The sequence below is a fragment of the Lepidochelys kempii genome, chromosome 1 (assembly GCF_965140285.1).
Source record: "Lepidochelys kempii isolate rLepKem1 chromosome 1, rLepKem1.hap1, whole genome shotgun sequence".
Classification (NCBI taxonomy): Eukaryota; Metazoa; Chordata; order Testudines; family Cheloniidae; genus Lepidochelys; species Lepidochelys kempii.
Genome location: NC_136380.1, coordinates 221,221,856 through 221,248,760, shown reverse-complemented (window position 1 = coordinate 221,248,760; position 26,905 = coordinate 221,221,856). Strand labels below are relative to the sequence as shown.

The 26,905-nt window shown below is 46.3% G+C and overlaps 2 protein-coding genes across 5 annotated transcripts; both read right to left on the bottom strand.

Moving 5' to 3' along the window:
- Positions 1–378: 378 nt before the first annotated feature.
- Positions 379–2,478, bottom strand: LOC140899412 (potassium voltage-gated channel subfamily A member 5). The gene has a single exon (XM_073314920.2). It carries the CDS (start codon positions 2,283–2,285, stop codon positions 405–407), a length of 1,881 nt encoding a protein of 626 aa, XP_073171021.2. The 5' UTR covers positions 2,286–2,478; the 3' UTR covers positions 379–404.
- Positions 2,479–13,202: 10,724 nt separating this feature from the next.
- LOC140906001 (very long chain fatty acid elongase 4) lies at positions 13,203–26,559 on the bottom strand. 4 transcript variants are annotated; one of them, XM_073329491.2, is made up of 8 exons: positions 26,264–26,559; positions 24,475–24,541; positions 21,890–22,077; positions 19,721–19,801; positions 18,660–18,719; positions 16,801–16,915; positions 15,789–15,916; positions 13,203–14,172 (listed from the first exon to the last, which is right to left on the bottom strand). In XM_073329491.2, the coding sequence occupies exons 1-8, from the start codon at positions 26,387–26,389 to the stop codon at positions 14,002–14,004; spliced, it is 936 nt and encodes a 311-aa protein (XP_073185592.2). In that variant the 5' UTR covers positions 26,390–26,559; the 3' UTR covers positions 13,203–14,001. The 4 variants fall into 4 exon arrangements, with proteins under 4 accessions (XP_073185592.2, XP_073185601.2, XP_073185609.1 ...); XM_073329500.2 differs by having other exon boundaries at positions 18,660–18,716; XM_073329508.2 differs by having other exon boundaries at positions 26,425–26,559.
- Positions 26,560–26,905: the final 346 nt, after the last annotated feature.

Genomic DNA, 26,905 nt, shown 5'->3' with positions numbered 1-26,905 from the left:
TTTCAGTTTGAAACTACAGTACCAAAAAAATCCATTCATTTTCCATACACAACTGCCCCTCCCAATCTTTTAATACTAAACTTTGAGCAAGTGAATTAGTTACAAATGACGCATTTAAAATCACAGTTTGCTAAAGTAAGTGTCTACAAATAACACCAGTTTGCACTGTAATAATTTACCAGCTCCTGCATCATGGAGTGTAGCTTATTCTTAGTCTATTTTAAAAATAGGTGGCCCTTTATGTGGTGGAAAAAAGAACATAAAAACATGTACTCCTAGAGGTCTGTTCAATTATAAAATATAGGCTGACTTAAAATACTGTCTAAGTGATACAAAAAAATTTATATATATATCCAACATCAACAAATCCTGCTGTACCTCAGAACCCAAATCCATTCCCTTCCTTACAGGTCTGTTTCCCTGTTGGTGTCCAGACAGAGTGCATAGAGGGATTTTCTAAGATCTAGGTTGCTTTTAGCTTTGATATTGGTTTTCTCTAAGGATCCAGTGCCGTTGTTGATCCCCTCACTGTTTTCCAAGTGCACAACAGATTTGTTCAGAGAGTTTTTACTGCGACTTCTCTTCAGCTCCCCCCCAGCTGAGCTGCCCTGAGCGCTGCTGGGCTCCTCCTTGAGAACAGACTGCTGCTCTTCGTTGTCAGTTCCTCGGTGGTAGAAGTAGTTGAAGTTGGACACGATGACAGGTACGGGCAGGGCTATGGTCAGCACGCCAGCGATGGCACACAAGGAGCCGACGATCTTGCCGCCTACGGTGACAGGCCTCATGTCCCCATAGCCCACCGTGGTCATGGTCACCACGGCCCACCAGAAAGCGTCGGGGATGCTGGAGAAATGGGAGTCTGGGTCGTCCGCCTCGGCAAAGTACACGGCGCTGGAGAAGAGGATCACCCCGATGAAAAGGAAGAAGATGAGGAGCCCCAGCTCCCGCATGCTGGCTTTCAAAGTCTGCCCCAGGATCTGCAGCCCCTTGGAGTGTCTGGAGAGCTTGAAGATCCTGAAGACCCTGACCAGGCGGATGACCCTGAGGATGGCCAGGGACATGGCTTGCTGCTGGCCCCCGTTGTTGTTGCTGGCGGTGCTGGGGGCCCCGGGCTCCTGCTGCTCCTGAGCCAGCTCGGTGCCCAGGGTGATGAAGTAGGGGATGATGGCCACGATGTCGATGATGTTCATGATGTTCCTGGAGAACTCGGGCTTGCTGGGGCAGGCGAAGAAGCGCACCAGCAGCTCGAAGGTGAACCAGATCACGCAGGTGGTCTCGATGATGAAGAAGGGGTCGGTCAGGCTGCTGGGGGGCTGCATCGGGGGGGCCTCCCCGGCGGTGCCGTTCAGGGCTGCCCCGGGCGGGGGCAGGGGGGCCTGCAGCTCCCGCTCGTCCCGGAACTCGGGCAGGGTCTCCAGGCAGAAGGTGATGATGGAGATGAGGATCACCAGCACCGAGACGATGGCGATGCCCCGGGCGGAGCTGGAGCTCTCCGGGTACTCGAAGATGAGCCACACCTGGCGCTGGAACTCGTTGCGGGGCAGGGGCTTCTCCTGCTCCTGGATGAAGCCCTCGTCCTCCCGGAACCGCTCCATGGCCTCCTCGCCCAGCTGGTAGAAGCGGATCTCGTCGGCGAAGACGTCGATGGAGACGTTGACCGGCCGGCGCAGCTTGCCCCCGGACTGGTAGAAGTAGAGGATCCCGTCGAAGCTGGGCCGGTTCCGGTCGAAGAAGTACTCGTTGCGCAGCGGGTCGAAGTACCGCATGCGCTTGTCCGGGTCGCCCAGCAGCGTGTCCGGGAACTGGTTGAGGGTGCCCAGCTGCGTCTCGAAGCGCAGCCCGGAGATGTTGATCAGCACCCGCTGATGGTGCAGGGCGCGCTGGCTCGCCTCCGCCTCCGCCTCGGCCGCCGCGGCCATGCCCATGCCCATGCCCAAGCGGTGCCCGCCTTCCTCCGGCAGCACCATCGCCTCCTCCTCGCCCCCGCCCGGCTCGGCGGCAGCAGGCGGCGGCGAGGCGCCCCGGGGAGCGGGCACCCTCCGGCCGGCGCTGCCGGGGCTGGCGCTCCTGCTTCGGCAGCCGGCGCTGCCCGCCCGGGGCTGCTCCTGCTCCTGCTCCAGCTCCGGGGCGCCGCGGCAGCCGTTCAGCCAAGCGGGGGCGGCGGCGGAGTTGGGGACGTGGAGCCGGTCCCCCCGCCGCCGCGCCCGGCCGCCCCCCGCATCCTCGCCTCCTCCCCCGATGGCCGTGGCGCCTCCGTTCTCCAAAGTCACCAGCGCGATCTCCATGGGCAGCGGCGGGCGGGAGGCGCAGGGGAGGCGGCGGGCATGCTGCGCTCCCCTCCCTCCGAGCCGGCCAGCTCCGGGCTGCCCCCGGCCGCCGCCTGCTGCGCCGCGACAGGCAGCCCAGCCGAGCCCCGGGGAACCGCGCGGGGACCCGGATATGAACGAGCGAGCATTAGGCTTGACGTCAAAGAGGATCCCTGCTTCCCCGCGCCCCCCAATGCAAACAGCCAGCAGCCTCCCCGGTTACCAGGCTACAGCATCCCTGCCTGGCAAGCACGGCCCGCCCCGGCCAGCCGCCCTGCCCCTCGCCCAGCCCTGCCCCTCGCGGCGGCGGCGGCCCCCGGGGGACAAGGGGATGCTCCGGGGCACATGCCTCCCGGGGGTGGGACCTGCGTGGGAGTCCGGGGTGGGGGGTGGGGGGGCTGCAGCGGGGGAGAAGGGCACGGCAGGTAGATGACTTCACCGTGGAAATTCTCCCCCTCGGACCTCAGTCACCCCCAAGCAGACCCAGTGGGTCTATTCCGGGTTCACGCTGGTTTCACTGGGATCTGAATCTGGTCCTGGGGTGCGGGTGGGGATGGGGAAGGGTTCTGCATGGAGAAATGGCAGGGAAGAAGAAGTGCAAATATGACCAAAGCGGGGACCATTCCCGAGCTCCTTACTCCGCAAAGTTCCCACTAGGATCCGTGGGGCAGCGCTCGCAGTGGGCTTTAGTGAGACTATAACCATCCAGCTCAGACCCAGAGAAAGTCTCCTTTCAGTTACAGATCCAGAGATGCCGGTGCGTTTGCAGCAGTGTAACAGGAGAAACGGGTTGATGTGAGAAAGGTCGGCTAGACAGAATCCAGAACCGCTGTAATAATGTGATACAAGAAAGGACATGACAAATTGTATCTCGCACCACAAGAGGGTATTTTCCCTTCGTGGGATACAGGAGCGATTGAAGCTATACAATTAAGCCTGCCCTGCAGTGAATGTATAGACATCGCCCACACTCCAAAACACACACAGGCTCCCACATGCCTGCACACACAACCAGTTCAGGCTGAAACCAGTTCAGGCTGAAAGGATTATACTGCCTGTCCCCATTCATGGATTATTCGTTAAAGGGATTTTGTAGAGAGGGGTCTGTAAAGTCTCTCCGGCTATAAAACCCCATTTACACATAATGGAAATCATAATCACAACACACTTTGGGGATTCTTTTGGCCTTTCGATTTTTTTCCAAGTTCAGACAGAACAAAGAAATGGGGTTTTGGTGCCTTCTCTGAGTTTGTTTAGCCTGCAGAAGACAGGAGCTTATACCTGTTTCAAAGCCTCCCAAAGGAGAAAACAAAATATTTTCATCAGAATAAATTTCTATTTAGGATTTCAGCATATCAATACCATTGATCATGTTTCCCATTGACATAATCCAAGCATATACCATTCTTAAACCACATCAAAACTTTGTAAATGTCAATAGATGCAAATTTATTCGAGAAAACAGGTTGAATCTGTTTTACCTTATCACACCGAGTGGAATCAATACTAAGATATTATTTGTTTGCCATCTTCAGTACATCTCCTCAATTTCTATATGGGAATATAATATATATGTAAGAATATTGTAATATTCAGAATTTTACAACGTGTTGTACCTGTTTTTTTAACTGCTGTGGATTTCTGGGTTTCTGAAATAATCAGGAGTAAAATATTTAATATTAAAGTGGAAAACCATTTTCCTTCCTCTATTATGCACCACTGCAGGAACATTATTCATTATTGCATCCTTTTGTTATAGTCATGTGGCTATATAATGATTTGCCTAGTTTAATTAATTCATTTCCACTTAATGTAAAATGTTATCTCTGTACACAACATATGCCTACAAATATTAACCATTCCTGAAATAGAAAAAAACATAATTATATTAAATGGCTGTCATTAGTGATTATTTCCCATCGACACAGTACTGTTCTATAATTTGCCTCCAGGAGCTAACACAATATCAGTGACATGTAAGGCTATGCAGCTATTACCTAGGGTCCAACAAGTGACTTTACTCACATGAGCAGTCCCTATTGAATCCAATGGGACTACCTGCCCAGGAGCAAAATTCTGTGTACGTTTGCAACACAGGGCCCTTATTCTGCAATACCAATTATTTAGATAATAATTCAAACCTGCAAAATATATATATACACACACACACACATGCATGGCATTTGTGTTCACACCTATGTGAGTGGGTAAGTGCAGAGGTGTAGTGGGTTTATGTAAATACAGTACATCCATGGGAGCACACACACACATATCCTATCCTCTTTACACAGTTTTCCTACATTGCAACCACAATAATCCATCCATGGCATTGGGTACACCTTGATAAATAGCCCCAAACACATCCCATAATACCAACCTTCACCCCTTCATACACACATCTCACAGATCCACACTCATGGGAGGGAGAATTGCAGAGGGTGTTTCTGGAGGTGAGTATAGGTGGATGCACAGCTCAATGCATATTCTTGAAGCATCCACCTATACTCACCCCCAGAAACACCCTCTGCAATTCTCTCTTCCTCCCCACACCCCGCCACCCCGCCCCACTTAACACACATAGTGCAGTATTATGGTGGAGATCACAGCCTTCCCTGGCACAGCATCTAGGGGTTGATACTACTGCCTCTTTCGGAGAGCCGGGGGAGGAGAGAGTTGGGAAAGGACAGGCAGATTTCTCTCTCCCAGAGTGTTCTGTCCTAGCCCCAATCAGGGTGAGAGAGAGATTCAACACTCTGTGACACACTGTACCAGCATTTCTCTGATGCCTGTAGGAGTTTCTGCAGAATTTAAGCTTTCATTTGAAATAAAATTCTAGCCCTAACAGTTGTGAAGGTAACCTTCTGACGGTGAACTGATGCAGTGCTGTTTTCCCGCTTTTGGAGGCAAATGGGAATTATAGCACTAAAAGAGAGATAAGCTCTCTTCATTCAGCTCAGGTAGAGTGTTAACTCTGAAACCTAATAAAGGAAATTAAAATGGCAACTTCCTTACCTCTTGCCCTCCTGATCATTTTAGCAGAAACATCCAACTACTTTGGGATTGTGGGCAGTTTTTGAGTAGAATACCACTATTTCTCTCTCTCTCTCTCTCTCTCCCTTCCTCCCTGCACCAGCCTCCCAGTTTAACCATCCTTGGAACCCTCACCTCCATGTATGATTGAGTCTGTGTCCCTTTCCTCTATACAGGGCAGGTTGTCAGGTTGTGTGTATGTGGTGTTTTATGTGAGGGGGGGCATGATGAAAGCAGCTCTTGTTCAGGATCCCCACGTTTCTGAGTGCAGTGAGCAGTGGCTGTGTGGCTGAATGCTTTCTTGAAGGGTAGTAGTGTCTATGAAAACCCCAGGAATGTGGCATTGGATAGAGAGGGAGGCATGGAAAATAGGCTGACTTGTAGATAGTGTAGTAATGCTGCCAATACTTTAACAAGGGTCTTTCTCAGAAATGTTCCACTTCACTCAGTGATACATGTGACATTCCTTGGGTTACATAACCTCAACCACACTCACGTCCACACCAAAACATTCCGTTCGTTCCAGCACCATCCATGCATCAAAGGGATCAACACTTCCACTCTCAGTTTGCCATACTTCCTGCTTCAGGGAGGTACTTCTACATGGCTCTCTTACCTGTTCCTCACAGAAGGAGCAGGTGGATTGGCTTGTGGCCTGAGTAACAAACCTCCTCTTGTGGTTGGTTGGCTGGTAAATGGGATTCCTCTGGTTCTTTAGGTGCGCAGGCCCCTTCTGACTGCTGTTGGTTTCCCCTGGCCAGGGGGATGCACAGGGAAGGACAGCTTCTTCCCCTTTGCTAAGAGCAGAGGGAAATGTCTCCCTTTTCCTGGTTTCAAAGAGTGCTGCTCCCCTGGAACATCCCCTCCCACTGGCTTGTGAGATGAGGACTCCCCAGGGAGGAGAATCTTAAGTGTGGACAGGAAGAGGAGCTAGTGTCTGGCTGAGGCTCCCATCCTTTCCTACCAGTGCCTCAGAAAGGCCTTCCCATAGCAACAGTGCCTGAGAAAGGCAGACCTGTACCCAACCATTGTCTCCCTATACTCACGCATACATCCCTCTGCCAGCTCCCTCCCAGGTACAGATAAATAATACAATCATACATAGATTTACTGTCAAACCTCTATTTTGAAAGGTCAATACTATTCCTAAAATGCAGGGAATTGCACAATGTTCCATGGAAGGACCCCTCCCACCCCCAAGCATCCATTTTTACTTGTTTTTCAGTCGGTCCAGAGCCTCCACCCTGGCCACATTCTCCATCGTGGTAGAAATGGGGATGGGAATCATGTACTAGCTTCACAGGCTGTGCCACCTAGAGCTGGGCAAAAACCTTTCAGCCAAAGCCTTTTGCAGTGAAAAAAGCATATTTGACCATACCAAAACACTGAGCGACTTGTCAGTTTCACCAATTTGTTTGTGTCTCAAACTGGTTTGTTTGTTTTTTACATCAGTACATTTTGTTTTGACATTTTCTAATTGGAAGATGTCAAAATGTTGATGCACAACCACTTTTTGTTCAGAAATTCCCTTCCATTTTATTTTTTTTAATTAAAACCCTTTAAAACATTCTCAACATCTAAATGAAATGTTTGTTATCCCAAAGAATTTTTTAAAACTTTTATTTACTGATAGTTTTGGGGAAAAAAAATTCGAACCAACCTAAACCTTTTTTTAATTTTTTTTTTTTTAGAATTGCCAGTGAACCAGCTGCCCCCGCCCCCAACCCTAGCCTTTCGCACAGCTCAAATGCCCCCTGCCCAGCTCCACACTCTGGACACGTACACAAATAATTTTGTTTTCTTGGCTATGAATCATCTTGGGGAGACTAGCTGCTTCCAGTTTCATTTATTTGTGTGCCCACGTGCTCTGCCCCTGGATGCATCCCATCCTCACTAGTGCTGCAAAGGTGCATCACCCTAGAAATACATATGACACTGAGCTGTAACTCGCCCTGCTGAGCTCTCCCTTGATGTTGATCAGCTTTTACCATTGACCTCAGCTGGTGTAGGGCTAATAATGGGCCTCCACTGGTAGGTGGAATGGGGGGCCGAGCCACCTGTGGAAGTGGGTATCTGCTAGATCTTCCCCCTTGTTTCCTCTCCATTCATGCCATAGCTGATCTATAAATAACATATCCCTCCTGGGTAAAAAGAAAAGGAATACTTGTGGCACCTTAGAGACTAACAAATTTATTTGAGCATAAGCTTTCGTGAGCTACAGCTCACTTCATCAGATGCAGGATGCCATTTGAAGCAGAGAAGCTGCTGAAGGGGTTAAAGGCAAATCCATTTCCTCCCTTTGCTAATCCTCCAGCAGCTTGATCCTGTGTTGTGATGATTCAGGCCACAGAGAGAGAGAGAGAGAGAGTTTCTGCAAACTGCCATAGTCCCTGAGGGAGTCCCCTGTACAGACTCTTATTTCCTGTTCAGGAGGATTAAGTACAAGGCCATTGACAAATCACAATAAACATCTGTATGTGAGCACTCTCTCCATCAAGGCCTAATCCACAAAGAAATTCATTAATGAATTCAAGACATTCACACTGTTCTATCTACAGTGTCTGGCTGATCCATTTTAGTGTAAGTTGTGCAGATGTGTATTTCTGCACCACTGATTTTTTATTTATTTCATGTGACAATCTCCTACATTACCCGCTTTGTCCAGTGAGATGCAGAAACTGCTTGGAGATTCAGCCCTTTGCTTTTGGACTGTACACTGCATCACATACACTGTTAATAGCTGAAAAGCTCTGAGAATTATAACAAAGCCAGCGAGTGTTCCTATCCTTTCTATTTCCCTAGAATTAATACACACGTTCTTTAGCACCTTACCGGCATCTGTGATAATATATGGAAAAGATTTAAAATCGAGATTTCTTTTATTTTCTGAATTTTGCTTTGATTAAGATTATAATCCCTCAGGGATATTTTCTTTCTTAAAACTGAACATTAGGCTAATTTCCTGGTTAATTTGGTGCTTTAGGGCCAAAATTTCTAAACTTGGACATTTTTTAGGCACACAGAATGAAAGTGGCCTGATTTCTCAGAAGTGCTAAGACCCACATCTCCCATTGACTTGAAGAGCAGCAGTGAGTGCCCAGAACTTCTGGAAATCCGGCCACTTACATCCACTTATATAGTGATTTGCATCCGGAGAGCTCAAGGTGCTATACGAAGGAAGACCTAATGAGCCCCATTTTACAAAGGGGAAAATGGAAGTACACAGATATGAAGTAATTTGTTCGATGTTACACAAGAATTCAGCAGCAGAGCGGGCAATAGAATGCAGATTTCCTGATCCAGTGTCTTACGCACTGGCCCACTCTGCCTCTTAAAAAAAAAAAAGAAATAGAAAAAATTTAAAATCAGGCCATCTATTAGACTAGAGTGGTGCTTCTAGGTACTATTTTGTGTATAGGCCATATTTCAATATCATCCTGCTCCCACTGAAATCTGTGGGGGCTTTATCACTGATTTTAGAACAAGCAGGATTGGGCCCAGGGACTATTACAAATCCAGCAGTTACACGGTATTTTCCATTCCACTCTCAAAGCTTTGGCCTCCACCAGACAGCATGAATCTTTCCGACTTGCAAACACATGCCTGATATTTTTAATCTCCATCCTTTTGCTACTTACAGTATATTACTGTGATGTAATCTTAAACTCTAGGGATATGACATTAAAGGGAAATTTACATTTTTTGCTCTTTTTTTTTTTTAAAAAGAAGGATATACCTCTACTGCCAAGTTTCAACTGTTGCCACCTGACAGGATGCCTAAGTCTGATAATAACAACTTTGATCACCCAGTTTAAATGAAAAAAAGTTGAGTACTGCAAATAAGGAGTTCATGATCACTAATTTAGTCCTAAGTGGAGCACAGGATCTGGTCCAAGAGGTGAATATAGCTGGACCGCTTGGTAATAGCGACCATAATATAATTAAATTGAACATCCCTGTAGTGAGGCAAACACCACAACATCCCAACACGGTAGCATTTAATTTCAGAAAGGAGAACTACATAAAAATGAGGAAGTTAGTAAAACAAAAATTGAAAGGTACAGCACCAAAAGTGAAATCCCAGCAGGCTGCATGGAAACTCTTTAAAGACACCGTAATAGACGTGCAACTTAAATGTATACCCCAAATTAAAAATGAGAATGCAATAAATACAGGTTTGTCATTTATGGGCTATGGATGGGATTTCCAAAGGTGTCTAAGTTCCATTTAAATGACTTTCAGTTAAGTATCTAGATGCTTTGAAAATCCCACTAGACACTAGCTGCATCTTTAAGTGCTTAAATATCTTTGGAAATGAAACTGTCGCTAAGTGACTTAGGAGCACTAAAGAGCCATTCAGTCTTTTTTAGAAAACCCCACCCACATGTCACAGCTGATGTATAGCAGCATTGACTTTCAATGGATCTGTGCCAATTTATACAAACTGAGGATGGAGCCTTATATGGGATTTTATGTAGAAGTATGATTTAATAGTGTAGGCAGTTATCAATGTTGGTCTAAATCTCTTCCAATTCTGAGTGGAAAAATAAGTAATGGTAATAATCATCAGTAACAAAAATTATAAATGGGGAAAGTAAAGATTTTCTGCTTGCTCTAAGAACTGACAGGAGCAATGCCCAATGGGGTAAAAGTAGGGCTGTCGTTTAATTGCGGTTAACTCACACGATTAACTCAAAAAATTAATTGTGACTAATTACAGTTTTAATCACACAGTTAAACAATAGAATACCAAGGGAACTTTATTCAATATTTTGGATAGTTCTCTACATTTTCATATATATTGTATTCTGTGTTGTAATTGAAATCAAAGTGCATATTATTTTTATTACAAATATTTGCACTGTGAAACCAAAAATAGTATTTTTCAATTCATCTCATACAAGTATTGTAGTGAAATCTCTTTGTCATGAAAGTGCAATTTACTGATATAGATTTTTGTTGTTACATAACTGCACTCAAAAACAAAACAATGTAAAACTTCAGAGCCTGCAAGTCCACTCAGTCCTTCTTCTTGTTCAGCCAATCGCTAAGACAAACAAGTTTGTTTACATTTACAGGAGATAATGCTGCCCGCTTCTTATTTACAATGTCACCTGAAAGTGAGAACAGGCATTTGCATGGCACTTTTGTAGCTGTCATTGCAAGGTATTTACATGCCAGATATGCTAAACATTCGTATGCCCCTTCATGGTTCGGCCACCATTCCAGAGGACATGCTTCCATGCTGATGACGCGCCTTAAAAAAAATGTGTTCATTAAATCTGTGATTGAAACTCCTGAGGGAGAATTGTATGTCCCCCTGCTCTGTTTTACCCACATTCTGCCATATATTTCATGTTATAGCAGTCTTGGATGATGACCCAGCACATGTTGTTCGTTTTAAGAACACTTTCACTGCAGATTTCAGAAAACACAAAGAAGGCACCATGTGAGATTTCTACAGTTAGCTACAGCACTCGACCCAAGGTTTAAAAATCTGAAGTGCCTTCCAAAATCTGAGAGGGATGAGGTGTGAAGCATAGAATCATAGGACTGGAGGGGACCTTGAGAGGTCATCTAGTCCAGTCCCCAGCCTCATGGCAGGACTAAGTATTATCTAGAGCAGGGGCGGGCAAACTTTTTGGCCTGAGGGCCGCATCGGGTTTCAGAAATTGTATGGAGGGCCGGTTAGGGGAGGCTGTGCCGCCGCCCCCTATCTGCCCCCGCTTGCTTCTTGCCCCCTGACAGCCCCACCCCCCAGGACTCCTGCCCCATCCAACCCCTCCTGTTCCCTGACCTCTGCCCCATCCACACACACACACCCCGCTCCCTGTCCCCTGACTGCCCCCAGAACCCCTCCCCCCGACTGCCCCATCCAACCCCTCCTCCTTCCTGACTGCCCCCCCAGGGATCCCTGCCCCCATTCAACCCCCCCCCATTCCCCGCCTTCTGACTGCCCCGACCCCATCCAAACCCCCGCCCCCTGACAAGCACCCCAAACTCCCCTGCCCTCTATCCACCCCCCCCCGCCGCAACTCCCTGGCCCCTTACCGCACAGCAGAGAGCACCGGCGGCTGGCGACGCTACAGCCGCACCACCCAGAGTGTTGCCCGGCCACCCAGAGCGTTGCGTTAGTGCAGTGTAGTAAATTGCTCTCCGCAACTGCGAGCGGTAGCACATTCCTACGCGGAGCAGTTTAATACACTACACCGGCAGCACGGCACGCTGAGGCTGCGGGGGAGAGGGAAAAGTGGGGAAGGGGCCAGGGGCTGGCCTCCTGGGCCAGGAGCTCAGGGGCCGGGCAGGAGGGTCCTGCGGGCTGGTTGTGGCCTGTGGGCCATAGTTTGCCCACCTCTGACCTAGAGCATTCCCGACAGGTGTTTGTCTAACCTGCTCTTAAAAATCTCCAGTGATGGAGATTTCACAACCTCCCTAGGCAATTTATCCCAGTGCTTAGCCACCCTGACAGTTAAGAAGTTTTTCCTAATGTCCAACCTAAACCGCCCTTGCTGCAATTTAAGTCCATTGCTTCTTGTCCTAGCCTCAGAGGTTAAGAACAAATTTTCTCCCTCCTCCTTGTAACAACCTTTTATGTACTTGAAAACTATTATCATGTCTCCCCTCAGTCTTCTCTTTTCCAGACTAAACAAACCCAATTTTTTCAATCTTTCCTTTTAGGTCATGTTTTTTAGAACTTTAATCATTTTTGTCCCTCTTCTCTGGATTTTCTCCAATTTGTCCACATCCTTCCTGAAATGTGACGCCCAGAACTGGACTCAATACTCCAGTTGAGATCTAATCAGCACAGAGTAGAGTGGAAGAATTACTTGTGTCTTGCTTACAACACTCCTGCTAATATATCCCTGAATGATGTTCGCTTTTTTGGCAACAGCATTATACTGTTGACTCATATTTAGCTTGTGGTCCACTATCACCCCCAGATCCCTTTCCGCAGTACTCCTTCGTAGGCAGTCATTTCCCATTTTGTATGTGTGCAACTGATTGTTCCTTCCTAAATGGAGTACTTTGCATATGTCCTTATTGACTTTCATCCTATTTACTTCAGACCATTTCTCCAGTTTGTCCAGACGACTTTCAATTTTAAACCTAACTTCCAAAGCACTTGCAACCCCTCCCAGCATGCTTTCAGAAGTCTTAAAAGAGCAACACTGATGTGGAAATTACAGAACCTGAACCACCAAAAAAGAAAATCAACTTTCTGCTGGTGGCATCTGTCTCAGATGATGAAAATGAAGATGCATCGGTCTGCACTGCTTTGGATTGTTATTGAGCAGAACCCGTCATCAGCATGGACGCATGTCCTCTGGAATGGTGGTTGAATCATGAAAGGACATATGAACCTTTAGCGCATCTGGCATGTAAATACCTTGCACCGTCAGCTACAACAGTGCCATGAAAACGCCAGTTCTCACTTTCAGGTGACATTGTCTCCTGCAAATGTAAATAAACTTGTTTGAGTGATTGGCTGAATAAGAAGTAGGACTGAGTGAACTTGCAGGCTCTAAAATTTTACATTGTTTTATATTTGAATGCAGTTATTTTGTACATAACTCTACATTTGTAAGTTCAACTTTCATGATAAAGAGATTATACTACAGTACTTGCATTAGGTGAATTGAAAAATACTATTTTTTTTGTTATTTTACCATGCAAATATTTATAATTAAAAATAAATATAAAGTGAGCACTGTACACTTTGCATTGTGTGTTGTAATTGAAATCAATATATTTGAAAATGTAGAAAACACCCAAAAATATTTAAATAAATGATATTCTATTCCATTTAAATAAATGGTATTCAATAAGAATTCCACTGTTGTTTAACAGTGCGATTAATTGCATGATTAATCACGATTAATTGTTTAATTGCTTGACATCCCTACTAAAAAGTTATTGCTTTAGCGTTACAACAATAATCAAAAGATAAATACATGCAAGGCAGAAAATGGTATGTTAATATGTTTTCCTTCATCACATTAATTTCTTACTTAGGGTGAAAGTCAGTGCTGTCTTGACAGCTCTGGGGTCCGACGACCTTTTTTGAGCCAGAGAGCAAGTTCAGCAGCACAGCAAGTTTCCTGTGGTTAGTGCCTGATTCTCCTCTCACTTACACTGGTGTAAACTGAAGTCAGTGGGGTTACACACTTGTGAAAGAGAGAGCAGGATGAAGTCCACTCTCTGCTCGTGTGCTCCGGATATGGAGGGATAGAATATGGAGAGAGACTACATGCTCCCTGATATGGAGGGATGACAAGCTAGTACATTCTCGAATCCCAGTGAGTTCCTGGCCTCTGCTGTTACTTGTAACAAATATGTCAACTGTGCTTTGGACACTTACCTGCTAGCACTGGACCTGAGACAAACAACCAGTTTCACACAGGCCACCAAATGTTGGTGACTATCATCTATCAGCTTGGCTTATATTTGTACCAATGTTCAATAAGCAAACATCAGTACTTCATTACTTGTCTTCTGAGCCCTCTAGTTCCTTTTCCCTTCCCAACTGATAATGATAAGGCAGCCAAGAATCTTCTTGTATGATCCTCCCTCACCCTCTCCAAATACATCTTCTAAGTGGAATCGAGGAAGAGGCAATGGAGTATATGTGAATTCTGGCAATGTCCTCAGACCATGTCCCTCTCCTTCATGTTAGTTTCTCCCACTTCCCCCTGGTGTAGGTCCAGTAGTAGAAGTTCAGGAAGAGAACAATGAGGCTGAGGATGTAGAGGAAGACTGCAATATTGAAGCCTTTGGGGAATGGGCACTCTGTGAAGAGGTTATAGGAGGAGTGAACGGCGATGGCCACAAATTGGCACTGCCAGTGAGGGAAAAAAACAGAAGCAGGATTAGAGATGCTACATAGCAAAATAGTCAAACTACAACTGACTATTGGTTCTTCCAGTCCAGCATCCTCCACTAGCCACATCACAACAGACCATTGGTCCACTCAGTCCAGAACAAGCCTTCTTTTAGACTGGAGCAGGTCAGATATCCCATCTCCCACCATAGTGGAGGAAACCATTTATTCACCAAGTCCAATATTCAGCTTCTATCATATTGAAGGATATCATGGGTCCATGAAGTACTGGATCCTGCCCACTGCCATGGGGGAGCAGGAAATTAGTTCATAAAGTTTAGTATCCTGCCCCATGCCATTCAAGAGCAGATCACTAGTCAGTCTTCTTTTGTGTCCCTTCTCTGCTACTGTCCAGTAACTGATGCTTTGGGATAGGTGTCTGAAGGTAAGGAGAATCCTTCCTTTCACCAGATGGTGTTCAGATTATACCTTTAAACATTTGGATTGAGAGCCCTTTACATTTTATCTTAGCCAGTGTAACTGCAGCTATTACTCTTATTCATGTAAGCATCAATCCATTTTTTATCTTACTAAGCCATTTGCCTTAATATCTCGCAGCATGGAGTTCTATACATTGAATGTATGTTGTGTAAACATGTATTTTTAAATCTTTCATTCATGCAGTGCCTTCTTGTCCCTGTATTACAGCACATGGTAAAAAAGAGCTCTGTAACAGGCTTCTTTACACCCTTTATTATTTTCACTTTACAATATCTCCTCTTACTCTTCTTTAGTAACTAAATAATCCTAGTCTTCCTAATCTCTCTTTGTATGTGGAATTAACTCCCCGCTCCCCCAGGCACATGGCTGTAATCATTGCCCTTCTCTGGACTATTTCTATTTATGTCGTAGCCTTAAGCAACCAGAGAAACACATGGTTGAAATGTCAGGATTTGCCACATCCTCAGAGATGAGGAAAGGAGAAAGCCAAGAGAAAACAATTTAGGAGATAAGGCCTACCATTTTTGTGTTTTGTTTTTTAAACCTGGGTACATACAACTTAAATCCACACTGAGGAATCAAAATAAAAGGAGGTCTGATTTCCACAGTTACTGGACAACCACAGCTCCCACAAACTCCAGTGATCACTCAACACTTCCACACACAAAAATCAAACTACTTGTTAAGGACTTTGGGGGTGGGGAGGTGGGGTATGGAAACAGCCACCATACATAAGAAGTCAAGTCTTTCTGACGAGGAATCAGTGGTTGGAATGATCTTCCCCCAGAATCCTTAGCTGAAATGTACTATGCTGTGATGCAGAAAACTCTTTTATAAATTGGGGTGGGGAGGGTAACGGACGTGTAAAAGTCTTCTGCCTGTTTTCTTCCCCTTGTGGGGATAAAACTTGTCTGGAAAAAGTCACTGTAAGTATTGAAATGTCTCTTGGCTTATTCCTGAGTACCACTCAACCCAGACTTCTCCCTGATCAATTGCAGTAGGACACCTAGGGAGATGGCCATTCCAGTAGGTTAGACCAGGGATGAGAGAGCCAGGGAGGGGACAGACAGAAAACTGGTGCCACCCTATCCCAGGGCTGGAGAGGGAGGAGGTGGATGTATGGAATTAATTACCAGCTGCAGGATGGTAAGGTAGCGTTTCCACCACAGGTAGCGCTGCATTTGTGGTCCCAGGCTGGCCAGCCCGTAATACAGGTACATGAAGATGTGCACGAAGGAGTTCAACATCCCAATGAAGAAGGCTGTGGGATAGAGAATACAGGAAAGCAGGAAGAACAAGGCACACAGAGTCTATCAGACTCATCCTCCTGTACTGACAGACACAGTTCCCTAGGTAACATGTCCAAAATATTGTTCCCTTGTGACCCATACATGTGTGACACCCTTCATTTACTAAACATCACCAAGAATGCCCTAGAAACATGACCCATCATCCTATACCATCTCACACCCTCCAAGGAGCACCCTACACCACCCTGCTCCCTCTGTGTGGGCCCGAGCCATAACTGGTTTCTAGAAGGAACAGACAGGAGGTCCAAAGACAGAGGAGGGAATGCTGGATTGGATAGTGCAGATCACTCAGATACCAAGGCCTTTTACAAAACTGCTTCCCATGCAAAAGCACCATGAATTCCTATGCCAAGCTTGGCTCTATAGTTCTAGCATTGTGCATTAGGGTGGATTAGTCAGAGGGGGCAGTCAGGCTAGACAGGGAGTGGGGAATAGTCAGGATATGAGCTAGAGAGTTAATGGGACAGTCTGGATCTTGGCACAGCAATGAATGGGACAGGCCCTAGCTGAACAGAGAATGAGGGCAGTCCTGCTCTGGGAAGGAAAACAAGTAGGTGCAAACTTAGGCTTTGAACTTGGTGTTCTCATTTCTGTCTGGGCAGTGAATGGGGCAGTCTTGTCCTGGATGAGGCAGTGATTAGAACAGTCTAAAGGTGGACAGGACAGTCCAAAAAAGCATCCAACAGGTGTCAGTGGTGATACCCTCGTCTCTCACTACCAAAGTGGATAATGTACAGTGAGGTTTCTGTCCACTAACCAGTCAAGATGCAGGGTTCAGATTATCTCCAGAACAAGAGAGAGGGAGACAAAGTATGCCCAGTGAAGCAAAGCTTACCCTGTCCTCCAGGCACGTATTTGACACCAGCCCACCAGTTGAAGAGCATGGTGCCATGATGATACACATGCAGGAAAGTCACCTGCTCAGGCTTCTTGCGCAGGATGAAGAAGACCTGAAAGAAGTCAGAAGAGAGAAAATCTTGAGTTCTTCTGTATGTATAGACAGGGCCTAGGAGTACAAGGGGCTACGGGTGGCCGGCACTTGACCTGAAGCACCCCAACTCCATTCCGCTTGCATCTTGGTGACATATCATCCTTCCCTTTAGAAGCCAAGCTGAAGACTGGCAAATCCAACACACACACGGACCTTATGCTATTTGGAAGAGGAGAGGCCTTCCACAAAGCCTCAGCCATCTGTACCTTGGGATTCCACTGCAGACTCTCTCAGTGGTTACCCACACAGATGGGCCCAAGACACAACATCTGGATCCAGACCTGAACATCCATGTAGTTTGGAGGTGTCTGGATCTCGGGTTTTGTTTGAGGTCCATGATGCAGAAGCACAAGTTACATATAGTCTACTAGCACCGGACACAGATCTCCAGGGGAGGCATCACATTGAGCAGCCAGGCTCTGATGGTGTTCCCATTAGGAAAGAGGGTGATATCAATCAATCATATGCTGCTTTGTCACTACCAGGAAGAACTGCTTTCTGGGCAGTGGTGACTGGGATGATTTGTTTGGTGTTTGTCCTGCTCTGAGCAGAGGGTTGGACTAGATGACCTCCTGAGGTCTCTTCCAACCCTGATCTTCTATGATTCTATGACTGGGGGAACAGCCCATATCTGCTACTCAGAATGCAGAGGGGTAGGCCAGCCCATTAGCCATGCAACTTTCACTCCAGTTGATCCAGTTCATAGGCAGTCCCTACACTAATAAAGTCTGGGCATAGAGGGTGTCAAAGTATTCCCCAGCCAGGATCGGTTCTAGGGGTTCTAGGCAATCCAGCAAACACCCTGCCCTTGCTGACCAGTTCCCACATAGGGTCCAGTATGCCATTTGAGGTGCAAGGGAAGGTCTGGTATATTACTATGGAACAGTTGGCCTCCATGATGGAAATTCAAGGTGAAACTCACCCGGGGCACAAACCCTTATCCCAGGATCAACGGCCTGGAATAATCTCATCTTGTCAATGCACATGCAGCAGTGGAGAGTCTGGGGCACCTGCATAGTCCTAGGCTGTTTACTCTTCAGCTTAATATCATACGTTAGTCAGAGGGACAATGACTAGCCTCGGTCTCCTGCAAAACGGGCAGACGCTACAATAGATTTGACTAATTGGTGAAATTAACCCTGCACCCACATTTGGGGAGTGGACTCTCCCAGCGTGTGGGTGTGTAACCTCACCAGTCCCTCTCCCACCCACCCACCGCTCAGGTTCAGATTTCTCCTTTTGGCCCTGCATGAACCCCTGACAGTCTGAGCTACTTAAACATCAGAAAGTGTGTGCTTGTGTAAAGGGGGCTGATCCTAGATTTAAAGGGAACGTCCACTCAGAGAATATGATGTCAGGTATGCAGTCATTGGGACAGAAAAGGCACAGCCAGTGCTTGGAAAGAAACTTACTGGGCTGATGCCAGTGGCAAGGCTAGAAGCTTGAAGGCAAGTGGTTTCCATATGACACTACCCTGAAGCTGTGTCCTCATCCCATGACAGTGTCAGGATTTATTCCCTGAAGCATGCAGACAGCGTGTGTGTGAGAGAGAGAAAGTGAGTGTGTACTGAAAGGCATCAGCCACATACAGAATAAATACAGCGCATTGGCCTTGGCACCATGTCTTTGTCCCATGAGGGGGCTCAGAGCCAACGGTTTATTACAGAGCCTCAGCCCCGTTATTTTGGCCAGGCCCACCTTACCGTATCAAGCAGCTCGATGACTTTGGAGAAGAAGAACCACCAACACACTCTCGCCATCTGCTGGAAAAGAGAAGGAAATGCCATCTGATACCGAGACAAAAATCCTTGTTCAACACATATCTGTCCGCCTGAGGGAACAGCGACACTTAAAACGCTATCGCAGCACAGCTGCAGCCTCGCAGCTGCGCCGTTGTAGTGCTTCAGTGTAAACACGCACTACAATGACGGCAGGGGTTCTCCCATTGCTATAGGTAATCCACCTCCCCGAGTGATGGATCAAGGCATTTGGAATAATTCTTCCAAGCACTGTCTACACTGGGGGTTAGGCCAGCATAGCTGTGTCTCTGGGGAGGGTGGATTTTTCACACCCCTGAGAGACATAGCTATGCTGATGTATGTTTTCAGTACATTGTCCCCTGAGGGTCTTATACGGCTGACGTTCTTCATTGTATCTGACTGTCTTCTACATAAAATCTATAGGTATAGTGAAGTTCCGAGTGGACTTTATGGATCTCCCTTTTCACAGGTAAACATTTAGCCTGCATTATTTATTTTGGTTGGTTGGTTAGTTGATTTGCTTGTTTATTTTTGGTGGGGCAAGGGCAGAGTATCATTTCATTGATTGCCAAGTATTTTCAGCCTCCTGGCAAAGCAGTGGACTCATCAGCATGGGAGGCGGGCCCAAGCCACAAATCCAGATCCACACCTATACTCATTCAAAGCCTGGCTGTATTTGCAGACAAATAGGAACATGGCAAAATTACAGAATTATCAACAAAAATCATGGATTTTGTAATGAAAATTACTGAATCCATAAGCTTTTATGAACTTCAGGTAGACAATACAGGCTTATCCATGTGCCATGAGTTAGAGAGATTCCTTGAGCGGTGAAGCAAATCTTTTAGTGAAATGGATTTGAAAGTAGAGGAATAGGAGCAAAAGCCTTCTTAGGACATGCAAAGGTAGCCAGAGTGCAGTTTGGCACCATTCTTCCAGCAAAGCAACCCATCTATCTCTGAAGAATGAGAGGGACCAAAGACTAGTTCTGTATGAAACTGTACCCTCATTCCCAACTTGCTTTGGGTGTAATCCACTGGCTGACACAGGTAACTGTAGTTGGCCAAGACTGAAGTTACGAGGAACTGAAAGAAAAGAAAAGAAAAAAAAACTAATAGGAGAAACCCATTTTCTGTCCTGCATCTATCCCATCTTTCATATTCCCTTGGTCTCAAGGAGATTTACATTGTAATGCTAGGTAACCAGTCCCAATCCAGCACAGGCTGATAGTGATTCAAATTCATCACTACAGCTACAAATATTTGCAGATTTTTTTTCTATCTGTCAGAATCTGAAAGTGAATTTCTATATGATCATGTTTGTTACCCATTGCCCCAGATATTTGAGTTCTTGAGCTTTTCTAGAATGAAGAGTGAATTATAAGCTTGAGAATTCTCTGAAAGCAAATTTTGAATTGCGTATTGGACTGTAAACCTCATCGTTCCTTTTGTGTTGGTAAGTTGCATTTGTCATCTAATTAGGGAGCTGAAACCACACCACATGGCCCCTATAACTGACTGGTCAAGGATGAGAAGCGAATATTCACTTTTACCTGGTTGTGAGCAATCTTTAGGACTCAAACTGTTTGCTAAATACATTTGCAATTCTTTCTGAATAAGTGTGAGAATGTCATGATGCTTCTGAAAACAGTAAATAAAAAGCCAAGTTCATTAGTTAGATCATTCATTTCAAATGTACTCAGCTCTAGTCATCTGGTGGGTATTCAGTGACGCACATGAAAAGAGTTGGTAGATCTCAGTTCGGTTCCTAACGGAAAGTTGCCCATCCACAAACCCCAACAACAATACAAATAAACATCCCTTCTACTACCAGTGGCATTAATTTGCACCCTTGTTGGAGGTCTCAGCAAACATAATTGCAAGAGTTTGGAAAATAAAATTCCTCTCACACCCTCACAGATAGAACTGGTCAGGCTGAGGCACAATGTATGGGACAAATGTACATCATGTGTTCTGTAGCTGCTACATAACAGATATTATATTCCAGGTTTGTCATTAAGAAACCTTTCACCAGCATTAATTCTCCGAAACTCGAAGGGATGGTGTATTAAGCAAGGTTGAAACATGGGAGAAATTGTGTTTGCCATAAAGGGTATGTCTATACTACAACTAAAAACCCATGGCTGGCCCAGGAGTGCGGGGCTCAGGCTAAGGAGCTGTTTAACTGTGGTGTAGACATTCAGGATCAGGCTGCAGCCTGGGCTCTAGGACCCAGAGAGATGGGAGGGTCCCAGACCTCAGGCGGCAGCCCGAACCAGAACATGTACACTGCAATTAAACAGCCCCTTAGCCCAAGTCAGTGGGCACAGGCTAGCCATGAGTTTTTAGCTGCAGTATAGACATGCCCCATGTTGCAACCTTCCCTAACGCGGGTGTCTAATTGCAGTGTAGAAATACCCACAGAGCAGTGGTTCTCAAAGATATTTGATCGCGCCCCCTTCTTTGTGTCTGTAGTAGTTTATGCCCCACCCCCACCCCCCTCCGGGCGCCTGTCCAGCAGCTGCCACTCGTCGGCCACCCAGCTCTGAAGGCAGCGCCGCCACCAGCAGCAGCACAGAGGTAAAGGTGGCAATACCAGACCAGACCACCCTTACCTCTGCGCTGCTGCTGGCAGCAGTGCTGCCTTCAGAACCGGGCACCCAGCCAGCAGCTGCTGCTCTCCAGCCACTCAGCTCTGAATGTGTGCAGTAAGTTTTTTCCCCTAACGTTTCCCCCCCCCCCCCCCCCGGCCCTCCAGAATACATTCCGTGCCCCCTCAGTTTGAGAGCCTCTGCCATAGAGGATTCACCACAATACATATTTTACAGAGTAGAATGTGCCCTCTAGTGGCAGAATGAAAACATATCCTCGTCACCTGTTCATCAGAAAGAAAAGGAGTTCTTGTGGCACCTTAGAGACTAACCAATTTATTTGAGCATAAGCTTTCGTGAGCTACAGCTCACTTCATTGGATGCAAGCTCACGAAAGCTTATGCTCAAATAAATTGGTTAGTCTCTAAGGTGCCACAAGTACTCCTTTTCTTTTTGAGAATACAGACTAACACGGCTGTTACTCTGAAACCTGTTCATCAGAGAAGGAGTTTAAAGGGCTCCTGCTTCAAATCCCCCCCCCCCCCAAATGTTTATCCAAATGGAGCTGATCCATTATCCTTACCTCATAGAACATATAGATTGACAGAGCCACCAAGGTCAGATTATAGGCAGTCAGCAGACCCTTTAGCCTCAGTGGCTCCCACTTCCGCATGAGGCGTGGTCCCAATGCCACAAATACGAGGTAGAGGGTGAAGAGCAGTGTGACTGGAAGAGGAGAGTAAACCAGGAGCCAGGGGTCTGTCCTTGGGTCTGCAAGGCAAAACACATTGCACAAATGCAAAGAACAGTGTGGCTTGTGGACCTTGAGAGGAAAATAGACTTTATATCTAAATAAACTGCTCCTGTCTTGGTTTTAGTTTATCCCCTCCATCCCTGGGGTCTGCCATATTTTTTCTGTCTCCCAGATAACCCGCACACTATTTTTGTTCCTCTTACACTCCATCTCATAGCACAGTGTTTTGGCAGAAGAAGGTTGAACACTTCTCTGTTAGTGCTGCCATGAGGAGGTAGCTCAGCAGGATTACAGCCCTGCCATCCCCCAAAAGTACTGCCTTAAACCTAACATGTAGCACTCTATGATACACCAGCCATAGAACCCACACCCAGGTCCACAAAGACATCTCAGTCCTCATTCACTGATTCTCCTATTCTTCCAGACCTGACCGTCCACATAGCTTTGCCAATGTGCCTCAGCATCCCCTTATCTTTCCCATCCTTGAGTTCCACATGCAGCCTCTACCAATGGCCCCCAATCCTGCCCTGCTGCCCCCTGATTTTCCAGCCTTGGACTCCCCATACAGCACTGCCAATGCCCCTCAGTCCTGCCCTGCAGCACCCCTGCTATTCTAATCCTGGGCTCCCCACACATATAGCTCTGCCAATAAATGTCAGCCCTCACCCATTATCCCGGTGCTGAAGATCCACACAACACAGCCAGTTTGTTTCATCACCTCCTTTCTTTTCCATTCACCCATTCCTTACACAGCGCTGGCAATGCTCCATAGTACTGACCTTCTCAGCTCCCTGTCCTTCAGATCTCCTGTCTACACAGATATCTGCTTGTTATATCCCTGTTACTCCTGCCATGGACTCTGGTGCCAGAACTCTTCTAATATTCTACTTCTGGGTTCCACAGTCTGCCAGTGCTCCTAAATCTCCACTCAGAAGCCCTTCTGCTATTCCAGTCCTGGGACCCACACAGCTCTGGCAACATGCCTCTCAACTTGCCTGTAGAATTCCCTCTTTTTTAGTCTCGAGCCCCCACTCTGCCACTCAATGCTCCTGAAGCCAGATTTCAACCTTCTCTTATTATCCAAATCCTGGGCCAGCACACAGAGCTGCCAATACACCTTAATTCTGATCTGTAGCATATTCCACTCCTGACATGCCATGCTACTCTGCAGCACCTCCTGTTATTCCAGTCCTGGATCTCTCCTAAGTACACCCTGATGACTCTGCAAACATTGTTCACTGGTTTGTCTCAACATTTCACTTGCTACCCGAGGTAGGATTGTACCTGGGTCTTCAGCAGTCAAAACCTGAACTCTAACCACCTGGTCTATCAAGCCTGGCCATGACATACCTATGTATGTTTTAAGACGTCACTTTCAGAGTTTACAAGCAGCAAGGTGCACTTCTTGCTGGACAGACTTTCAGAGCCCCGCGCTGAACCCATAAAGGGCTGCCTTCTTTAACCTTAATCCGGTGTCAAGAAAAAAGTTACATTAACTGTAATTTGAACCCCAAATGCATTCAGAAACCAAAAACAATTCTTTAAAGTTTTAGGTGAAAAGACTTTATCTAAACAGCAAATTGAAAGAAAGGAGTTGCAGCCACTGTGAACCAATATGCACTAGTCACTCATCCCTGGAATACCTTCTACTTAGGGTGACTGTATGCAGTAACCATTGTTGATACAATGCATTTTCAGTTAGCATATGCAATGCCTAGAACAGCATAGCTGGATAGCCACTAGTTCATGAGGTGTCACAACATACATCCTTGTGGGGTATAATATTACCCCACATATGCATCATCAGTTCAAACATGCAAGTTACATTTATGCAAAAAAACCTAGCCTGTTAAGTGTGGAGACAGTTACCAGTATTACAATACTAGACAGATATTGTCACTGGAAGCAAACATGTATACATAGAACTACTAAAAATACAGTATAACAGTGCAGCATGTTTGGGGTACACTTGTACCCCACATGCTTTTTGATGCAGAAAAGGTGTTTTTATGCTAAATTAAAATTTTCATTGAATTGTGTACATGTGCTTAGGTGACAAAGTCTAAAACAGTATAATTGGAGGACCACTACTTCATGAATTATCAGAACATGTATGCTCGTGGTGCACAACATTACCCTACAAATGTGGATGAGGGTTAAAGGGTTTTCCTTTGCGAGAATGAAGATGCTTAAATCCCTACCCTCACCCCACAAGCTGGTGTTTCCCTGTGCTATAGCTCAGGGCTCTAAAGAAGCTCAAGATCTTGGTAGGGAAAAGAGAGATTTTTCCATGTGTCCAGGGAAAGAAAGTGAGCTCAAGTGGGGGACAATTCTTATTAATGGTTTGTACTTTCCATAGTGCCACCTAATGATATCCTTGGGCAATTCCCATGCAAGGCAGCTTCTCCACCTACCTCCATTTTCAAGGGCCCATTTGTAGAACTCTTGAATTTTCTGCCAAGTTGAAGCCATCCCGGATCCCTGAACAGAAAGCAAAATAAGATTTAACTTGTCTGTGATCACCTAACCCCATTTATGCCACCCCAGGCTCCAAGTCCTGCAGTGTGCAGAGCCTTCTGGTTACTCATAGACACAGGTTTAGGACTCAAGCTGGTCAAAAAAAATTGAGGGAAAAGAGAATTAGCAATTTAAAAAAATTACAATTTAAAATTGTGTTGAAATTTCAACAAATTTTCATAGAATTATGGAAGTGTTAGGCTGGAAAGGACCTAGACAGGCCATCTACTGTAGCCTCCTGCACCTGAGGCAGGACCAGATATACCTGGACCATCCCTGATAGGAGTTTGTCTAACATATTCTTTAAAACTTCCTGAGATGGCTGATAGAACAAGGAGATCCAGGACTTCTGCTCTGCTCCAGGCAGGAGTGTGTCTAGGTATAGTTCTCTGTCTGTGCTGAGCAGGCATAGTTGGATGCTTGAAATATGGGCTAGTGGGTATGCTTGCCAAGGTGTTCAACTGGGGAAAAGGTATTTAAAAAAAACAGCATTTTTCTTTTAAAGGGGAAGGAGGGGATTCTGGCATCTGTGACCCCTGGACAGTGGAGTTCAGAATAGAGAATGCAGTGGCGACTATTGTGGGGACAGGGGCATTGTGGAACAGCTGCTGGAGGACTGTTAGAATTGACACAGGTAATTCAGTGTCTACACTAGCACTACATTGGATGGAAGAAGGTAGACTTTGGCTTTGCGTTATTGGGGGTGTTGTTATTGCATTGATATAACTGGGTGCCTCCATCACAACTTCCCTTGGAAGCAAGTAGGCACAGGATCTTCTGCCAGCTCTCTAGCCAACCAGTGGTGTGGCGAGGGTGGAGAGACTAGCTTCTCCTTTCTGCTTATCCCCAGCTGACCAGGGCTCCAGGGTCAGAGCCAGCCTTCCCAGCACTGCTATTTATCTGTGGAGGTGGGTTCCACAGTGACAACAGCTGCAGGTCTATCTGCATACAGGTGCTTTAGACTGGTATAAGTGTATCTACACTAGGGGTTGTACAGGTGCAACTATTTCGGGGGGGGGGGGGAGTGAGGAAAGACACCTCTAACTGACATAGTGTACTAGTACAAAAACGAGGACTAGACCAGGCTTGAGACTATGGGCCAAATACTGTTCCCATTTACATCATTGCAAATCTGGAGGAAAACCTTTACAGTTAAAGGTCTCATTACAGATTTACATTGGTGAAACAGAGCCAAATTTGGCTCTCCCTACTTAGGTGTTTATAGCGCTCCTAACACCTGAGAACCTAGATGCAATCTGACAGGCACCCAATCATACTCTAAAACGTACATAGCAATCACCCTCGAAGACACACCCAAGACTCTTTCTCTCTCCCACACATGTAGCAATCACACGCACCTCCACTTTCATTTTGTCATTCTCACACACACACCCCGGCATTGATACCCTCTGACACGATCACTTATATACACACTGCGACACAAAAGGTACACGCTCACATCACCTGGACAGAAATCTCCAGCAGAGATCTGTCAAGGGATTAACAGCTGACTCTGAGTCAAACCAAGGAGGATTTCTTTGTGGTTATTTATATATATATATAGATAGATACACACACACACACTTTACATACAGCCCAGCCTGCTCCACTCCAGCTCCTTTTCTTCCACAACAGTGAGCTGAACCCCCAAGTGAAAGAGAACCCCATTACATAGAGCAGACTTACCATTCCAGGGGAGATACTGTAACTTCTCTCTTTTTCCAGGAATACCGTCAGGGTGCAGAAACCTTTGTTTCCCGCCTGACACACCCCAGAGACAGCAGAACAAAGAGCTGCCAGAGTCTGTGCCATTGAGCAGGCACCTTGTCATATTTCCCTCTCCTCACCTGAAGAAGGTGTCTCATCCGCTGGGTTCCCACACAGATGCTCTGAATTCTGGCTCCTTGACAAGATTCAGGGTGTGATGTTCACCACCAGTGACTGTGAGCTGCAAGCACCACCATTGCTGAAGGCCGTCTCTGACTTTGCCGGATCTGGAGTTACATCACATTCCCCTCCCCAACCCCGTTTCCCTGCTCCTCACGTGCTTTGTCAGATTAAGGGACTGGAAGGGCTGAGAAAACAAAGGTTGAACTGGGCTGAGCTTCCATAGGAATGAACCTCTGACCTTCAGCCTCGTGCCTGGGAATGATGCCAAGTCTTCATGTTCAGAACCATGAAAGCCTTCTGTATTCTGCCTCAGGGGCATGCTGTGGCAGCTTTTCAAACCCTGAGAGATGGGGAAGGGTGGGGCGACTTGATTGGGCAAAACTGGAAAAAGTACTGTTGGCAGCACTCTTACAGAACGCTCCCTCCCACCCCCACCCC

What these genes read in the sequence shown, in the direction of transcription:
- LOC140899412 (XM_073314920.2), bottom strand. Translation starts at nt 2,285, where the DNA reads ATGGAGATCGCGCTGGTGACTTTGGAGAACGGAGGCGCCACGGCCATC.
- LOC140906001 (XM_073329491.2), bottom strand. Translation starts at nt 26,389, where the DNA reads ATGGCACAGACTCTGGCAGCTCTTTGTTCTGCTGTCTCTGGGGTGTGT. An exon ending in AAAGCAAGTTGGGAATGAGG is followed by an intron (nt 18,720 to 19,720) that starts GTACAGTTTCAT and finishes TCTCTTTTCCAG; the next exon opens with CAGATGGCGAGAGTGTGTTG. An exon ending in ACCTTACCATCCTGCAGCTG is followed by an intron (nt 14,173 to 15,788) that starts GTAATTAATTCC and finishes CCTCACTGGCAG; the next exon opens with TGCCAATTTGTGGCCATCGC.